The 7584-nt window shown below is 35.8% G+C and overlaps 1 protein-coding gene across 2 annotated transcripts; it reads right to left on the reverse strand.

The window, feature by feature from the left end:
- Window positions 1-265: 265 nt before the first annotated feature.
- Window positions 266-6369, reverse strand: LOC107957584 (protein RCC2 homolog). 2 transcript variants are annotated; one of them, XM_016893123.2, is made up of 17 exons: window positions 5794-6369; window positions 5653-5714; window positions 5479-5546; window positions 5257-5378; window positions 4989-5094; window positions 4826-4877; window positions 4537-4654; window positions 4375-4405; window positions 4258-4281; window positions 3997-4121; window positions 3726-3807; window positions 3225-3347; window positions 3083-3136; window positions 2912-2981; window positions 2282-2315; window positions 1813-2131; window positions 266-1099 (listed from the first exon to the last, which is right to left on the reverse strand). In XM_016893123.2, the coding sequence occupies exons 1-17, from the start codon at window positions 5990-5992 to the stop codon at window positions 1018-1020; spliced, it is 1671 nt and encodes a 556-aa protein (XP_016748612.2). In that variant the 5' UTR covers window positions 5993-6369; the 3' UTR covers window positions 266-1017. The 2 variants fall into 2 exon arrangements, with proteins under 2 accessions (XP_016748612.2, XP_016748613.2); XM_016893124.2 differs by lacking the exon at window positions 4258-4281.
- Window positions 6370-7584: the final 1215 nt, after the last annotated feature.

Genomic DNA, 7584 nt, shown 5'->3' on the forward strand with positions numbered 1-7584 from the left:
TACCTTATCAAACCAACCATTCAATAGCTCTTCGCACTAACCAAAAGTGAACCACCGCCATAACTTTCATCTCTTCCTCCTAATTGTTAGTCTCATTGATTAACAAATCTTATATTTTTCAAGCTCTCAAAAAATCCTTATATTTTTTCAACTTTTTATTATTTTTAAAATATTTGTAGGTAATGTTGATATATAATTTCTTAGAAATCACTCATGAAAATTAAATATTTTTTAAAATTAAGTATGCTGTATGCCTGTATCGATATTTATGAAACTATTGCTGCTAAATTCTAGCCGAAATTCAAGGCAGTTACATGTGTAGATGAATGTAGATAAGATCATCCTCGCATTTATAAAAATCTTCCCCAAATCCCATTCACAACAGGGAGAGACAGAGACAGATGTAGTGAGGTTAGCAAAAAAGACAATGAGGGGTAACTAAACAATGATTCCAAGCCGTAAACAGATGTGTCTTTCTCGTATTCAGGCGCTGACACTCACATGCTTGGAGTTCCATTGAAGCTAGTAGTTTAACTGTTTAATCTCCAAGGACATAAAAGGTAGAATTAAGCATGTTACGGTCCCAAACTATACGGGGGAAATTTGTCATTTTTGTGGATAAAATAATCACACATCACATGGGTGTTTGATGAAACTCAAGAATCATCTTCTCCAACCCTGAACTCTCTTTTCATTATTTTTTCTTTTATTGAAGAACAGAGAGGCATATATATATATGGTAGGTTGTTTTGTGAAAGAAACCCCATACCTGATAATGGGTTTAAGAGCTTTAAATTAGAGCTAAAAATGAACATAGCAATATTTTCTAGTTTGAAGTGCTAGAAAAAGTATCTGTCAGTAGATCAGTATTATTTGTAATGTGGAAGCCGCCCAAAATATGAAAGCGGCTGCAGTGGAGTGGCAATCATAAGTACTTGGTTCACCCATGAAATCTGAATCCCACCATAAAATGATTGACCAACCAACAAGGATGTCATCTCTCCTCTTTTTTCTCAATCAACAACCATTAGATTTGCACAGATCCGACTTGCTCATAGCCCCTCTTTGACATGTGTTCCAGGCTGGCTGTACCCTTTGCCTGTAATGGGTGAAAATCCAATAATATTACCCAGAATCAAAGATTATCCACATGTAATCAGTAATCTAACACCATTTTAACACCAACGTTTTTCAATCTTTAAGCAAAGCATTGTGTCATGTCCATCCAAGTCAACCAACATTAAGTTTGCTTTTTGGACATGCATGGCCCATTGATACAAGAAAGCTCTTCGAGCCCACATTTTATTACATAAAAAAAAATAACAGGAATCTTTTCCTACTTTTAAGTTTAAAACTATATGGTAATAATAAAAGGTTCAATTTTGAAGAATTTTTTAAATTTCACCTCCATTTGTTTAGTCAATTATACACGTAAAAATAAAAATATTTTTTTTAAAATCCGAATTTACTTTTTTAATTTTTATGGACACATGTCAACATTTTATTAGCTCACAACATAAATGCTAACAGCATCAACCAATTTAGAGAAAGGGTGCAAATAAGCGGTTAAAAGGAAATTCTCACTGCTTAATGACTAATCATCTCAAACAAAACAATACAAAGTTGTACTTCAGGCGCATTCATTTCACCAGGTGATCACAAAGTTTTGGGGGCCGAAGAGCTAACTTAATGAAAATAACTCTAGTTGAAAATGCAAATATAGTGACCAATGTATTTTTTAAAAAATAGTACACTTCTCTACATGGAGAGAACAAAAGTTCCCAATGGGACTGAGAATATACAAACACTTACACTTTCCGCAGCCGTCCTCTCTTGCTTGTTTTTCCTTGGGAGGACTGCGAACTTTTGTTTGCACGAACATTACCTTGTCCACGCCCTTTACCTTTTCCCACTGAAGCAGTCTTCTTGGCACCCTTACCTCGGCCTTTGCCAGAAACCTCACCGTTGATGTGTCCTCCACTGCTGTCACTCTCGACATCACTATTCTCTTCCTCTGTTTCAGATTCATCTTTCGCCTTCTTCCTCTTCTTTGAGGAAGTTGGAGTTTTACTAGCACCATTTTTGTTGTTTTGCTTAAGAACTGAAGTTTTGGTATCTGATACCGCAGTCCCTGAAGAACAGATGATTTATGGATCAGTGCCCGTGTCAAATTTTCTTAACTTCAAAAGTCGATAATCTAGCATGTAATTACTGAAGCCCTCAACGAATCATATAGCCCCAATTAATTGAAAGCTGTGGAGACAAAGACAGAGACGCATACCTTCATCAGAACCTTTGCCATCATAAATTTCCAACTGTAGAAAACATAAAAATTTTAGACATAAGGCTTTATATTACAATATTTCAACATTAACAGAGAGCATTGGCAACAAAAACATCTCGAACCAAACCGGAAATTGAAGGTTCAGTGAGATGATCTAGTAGTAAGTGATCAAAAACTGAGAATACCCAACAGCATCCACAACAATCTATATCACATAATACTCTACAAATACAAGGCATCAGGGGAGAGAGCAAAGCCAAATTTTACCAAAAACGATATTTTGGGTGCATTTACACAATATTGTATGTACTACTCAAAAGGTTATGTCAAAATGCATAACAGATAAGTTGTCCATATATAACAAATGAATCTTGCAACTAATCACACTGTTTGCTTGAAGCAATGCAACTCAAAATGTTCAGAAGCCTATAACATACTAAACCCATCAAACTTTAAAAAGTATTGATAGTCATCGGTAAACAATATTTTTAGCACAAATATACTTCTCACATCCTAGGACATGGAATAAAAACAATACTTTTGGAAGGTATACCTTAAAGTTATCAAGGTAATCAATTCCTCAATATTAAGAAAAATGAAAAAAAAATTAAAAATTAAGAAATCTACCTGGTCAAGCCGGTCACCAACATTTGTTCTATCAACAATGACCATCGAGTGGCCCATACCACAAGCAACACTGCACAGATATACAAGAGAACTTGTCAGTACTTCCTGTCCAGAGAAAATCAGAGCATATAGTATTATAAATGCATGAAGTAATTGTTAATTTATATCCACCTGATAACATGCATGCCCTCCAGAATGTCTACCTTTCTGGGTATAGCGGAAGACCTAAAAAGAAGCAGCAGGATTAAGTAAATAGAATATAGGGAGAGAGTGTCGGCGAAAAAAAGCTGTTAGGACAAGTAACAGTACATACTTTTGTCCAGTGGGACCATATCCTAATTCTCCATACTGAGCATGGCCCCAACTTATGCAGGAGGAGTCCGCACCAACAAAATGGAACATATTGCCTGAATCCATGCAACGTAAATTCCAGCCACTGGGAAGGAAAGGATAGATAAATACGTCTGAGATGTGCTTACAGAGTCACAGACTAAAACTAGTGGTGTGACGTTTAATTGACATCAAACCCTTAAGCCTTAACAGAAAGCAAAGTATCAAAATAAACAGAATAAAAAAAACCGAACAGGTGAAAAGATAAGTAGCATTAACTGCAATAAATTAACAAAATTTAAGTCGAGCTATAATAAACAGTGGAAGTCTTCAATGGAAGGGAGGGAAAAGAACAGTAAACAAGATCTGTAAAAACATAAAAATGTTGATACATCAAGACCAAAAGCAAAATCAGGATCATGATGCAAGTAGAAAAGTTAACATTAAGAATGAAGTATAACATAGACATGGTGCAAAGCAAAACCTTAAATCCATTAGAGGTTTGGGATACATCCAGTCGTCACCAGTATTCTTCAGTTTGCCCCACATATACAATTGCCCACCGCCTGGAAAACAAGCAAAAGTTAATGAACTGCACATAATCACCTATAAATCTTTTAATTGAAGACCTATCCCAGTATCACCTTTCCCATTGACCTCACTTGACACTTCATAAACTAGGAAAAGGCTTTAACCTTGCCCATTAATGGAGAGTATTAGCAACCATTCTTATCAGCTCCCTTAACAAACAATACCTGCAGTGCATGCTGAATTGACAGAACCAGCTGAAACAACTGCATTGGGAGGAAGAACATTGTGCTTTTGGAATACTTCAATACGACGAGGAACCCACTCATCCTTCTGCTCTCTGTGCCCAAGCCTGCATAAGTGATGAAGGAATTGCATCAAGGAAACAAAAGGAAAAACAAATAAGTAGAATAAAGGATTTAAGCCCGTAAAAACACATCAAATACTGGAACAATGCAGAAGTTAGCAGTGGTGAACATGTCACAAACCTTCCATAACCACCAAAGCCCCACCTAGACAATCACATAATAAAAGTAAATTGTTTATGAACAAGGAAAATAAAAGGGATATCTAAAACCATAACACAATAATCAACAATGACTTACGTGAAAACATAGCCATTCATGTCCACAGCAACTGGATGCACAAATTAGAAAAGTAAACAATGAGATGAATGTTTAAGTAAAAGAAGAACCAGGGAGAGGGAAGGGGATGACCAAAAGATGAAAGAGCAAATGAACATGAAAGAGAGCAGGCATATCATGAACCTGTATGGTTTGTTCCACAGGCAACTTTGACAATAGTTTCCCCAGAAAGAGTAGCTATAGCTCTAGGGCGAGGTTGAGATTCATAAACAAGCCTCACCGAGCTATCCTTGGCATTATACTGCAAGCGTATAGGTATGATGCAAACACCCGTGGAGAAAAGCAAGTCAATAGCAACTAGGTTAGAGAACTGCTTAATTGATTATACACATCCGGCATAACTTTGTGAGTGATACTCTGCAGCAAAAATATGAACAAGACTCATCAAAGATAACTCATCTTCTCCGCATACCTCGTTGTCTGTTCCATGACCAAGCTGGCCATACTGGGGAAGCCCTGCAGTTCTACAAACCAGAAAAGCATATTTAGATTCAGTGAAAGAATACAAATTAGAAAAGAACTATTGACAATAAAAGCAAGCCAAGAAACAGAACTAAAAGCACCACAAACCATACAGTATTGAAGCTCCTTCAGTAGCTGATAACCACACAGTGAATTCAGCTCCACAGGCAGTATTTGTAACTTGAGACACGAGACAGCGGACGGGAGATGACTCAATTTCTACAAAAAAAAAAAGAATAAAAGATAAATTGATAAATAAATGAAACACAAATTTTAATACAAAACGTCATCATTCATGGAAGAACTTTACAACTAAGAAAACAGAACACCTAGAGTAACATAGTATCAGTGGTACTGCTAATCAAAATCAACAGAACCTACCATTTCTAGTGGATCCTGAACCAAGCTGCCCATGCTTATTCCAGCCAAATGCCAGGGAATTACCATCTTCAGTAACTACCACCGTGTGGCTCCTTCCCGCTCCTGCTTTGATTATTTTATACCTTCAAGATAAATGCAACATAGTTCAAATTGACCATCAATTTCAGAAAATTAATAAATACAGAGGACTAATTTTAATAACAACACAACAAAAGAACATACTTTAAGAGTTCAGAAACAATAGTTGGCCTATCACGCTGGATTGTATCTCCATGACCCAGCTGCCCTTTCTATACATAAAAGCTAAAGCTCTATCAACCACTACTAACAACATTAGAATAACATTAACGACATGCATTTAACAACATTAAAAAAAAAGGTGAGGATTCTTCATGCCTCATTACGACCCCACGTGTAGCATCGCCCTTCAACATCCAATGCAACGCAATGACATGACACTGCAACGAAAAAAGAAACTTCAAAATATACCTTTTAAATGCGAATCAATAGGTGTAAAACAAAAGGCAATGAACTCACCACAACCGGAGGCAACGAACCGGATATCAACGCCGACGAGAGGGCGAAGGCGAGTGGGAGACACTAAGTTGCCTTCAAGTACACCTTTGCGACGACCAACGGCTTCCCAACACGTGGAGCCACAGAACAAGAGCTCTCCTCCTTTCTTCTTCTCTTCCTCATCATCCTCCACCTTCTTCTTCGCTTCGTTCGTTGACATTTCCAGGCTACAGAAAGTTCAAAGCTTTGACACACAAAAAAATAAAAAATAAAAAAAAAAGAAGCGAATGAAGACCGATCTAACGGCTGGTATTTGAAAAGGAGGAGGGAAGGACCCCAGATGAAGGAGAAATTTGGCGGGAAAAAGAGAACAACGGCTAGTAAGAAAGGGGATCGGAGCGAGTAGGGTTTAAAGCAGAAATAAGGAAGAAGAACAGAAAACCTTAATTCAAAAAATTGGGGAGAGTGTAGAAATATTTCAAAAGATGAGAAGGAAAGGATAAAAAGGGGTTGGCCTTACTCGCTTTTATTATTAATTATGGAGAGAGAAAGTGGATGGAGTTTGGGTAAATTTGAAGTATATGTCATTTTTAGAATGAAAAATTAGGGTATTCGATAATCTTTTTTATATTTAAATAAATAAGTCGATTTTAAAAATAGAAAATGTGCATTAGGAAAGCAAAATTTTGTTTTTTGTCTATGATCAGGATGAATTCCTAATTGTCAAAAATCTACCTTGAGGTCAAACTTAGGGAAGACTCTCGCTTTGGCTAGACTTAAGAAGAGTAAATCTTTCTTTGCTAGAGGGAATTTATCATCTTGGAGGAAATGATTAAGAGGTTGATAATTTTCCTTTGATGCTAGCATCAGATGATCTGGATTCATTCCCTGGTGCCTGGCCTTTGTTGGGTTGATGTCTTCATTTTTCTTGAAGGGTAATTTAATGAAGAAATCTGGGTTTTTTCACAAAGGGTTTGGGCATTTATTCAGGAATTCAGAATGAGATTCTGCACAAGATTAGGCTTTTAATTCCTGGATAGTGTGAAGGATTTTTTCAGATTGGATAACAAAAAGTTTTGGGATTCTGAGAAAGGGTTGGAAAAGATTTTTGAATCTTACTCATTCAGGGAGTATTCTAAGATGCTGGGCTTTTTTGTAGAGGTCAAAACCTACTACATTTCCAATCAATGATAAATGTTCTTAATGGTCTTTTTTTCTACGGTTAAAAAAGCTAATTTATTTGCTATATAATTTAATCATTTTCATCCTTTTGTTTTTAAATTTCGTCCTCTTAAATCTCTCTAATCTTTTAAATTCTAGCTCTCAAATTTTTATTCAATTTCTTTAAAAAATATTGTTGTTTTAATTTTATATTTCGTAATTTCTTTGTTTTAAATTGATTTTTATATGACAATTTCACTTATTCGTTTTCATGAGAAGCACATACTCGGCATCCAATTGGAAATGATAAGAAAATATTATTAATTTTTTTAAAGTTTAATTAAGTTCATTATACGTTGTTAACATTATTAATTTTATATTTTTATATTTATATAATCAGACCGAATATCAAATTTTAGAGACGTACATATACAATTTAATTACGAGTGTACCATGTGTTATTGAATAACACTTGCAAGAGGCGAAATTCTTGTACATGTCTTGGATGCTCGGGGGGACTAAATTGAATCCTACAATTATCAACGATTTGGTGGAAAGATGGAGACTTGAAACACACGCATTCCATCTTTCGTGCAGTGTGTGTACAATTACACTCGATGACATAGCTTTATAACTCGATTTATTGATAGA

The sequence above is a fragment of the Gossypium hirsutum genome, chromosome A05, assembly GCF_007990345.1.
Source record: "Gossypium hirsutum isolate 1008001.06 chromosome A05, Gossypium_hirsutum_v2.1, whole genome shotgun sequence".
Taxonomy (NCBI): Eukaryota; Viridiplantae; Streptophyta; class Magnoliopsida; order Malvales; family Malvaceae; genus Gossypium; species Gossypium hirsutum.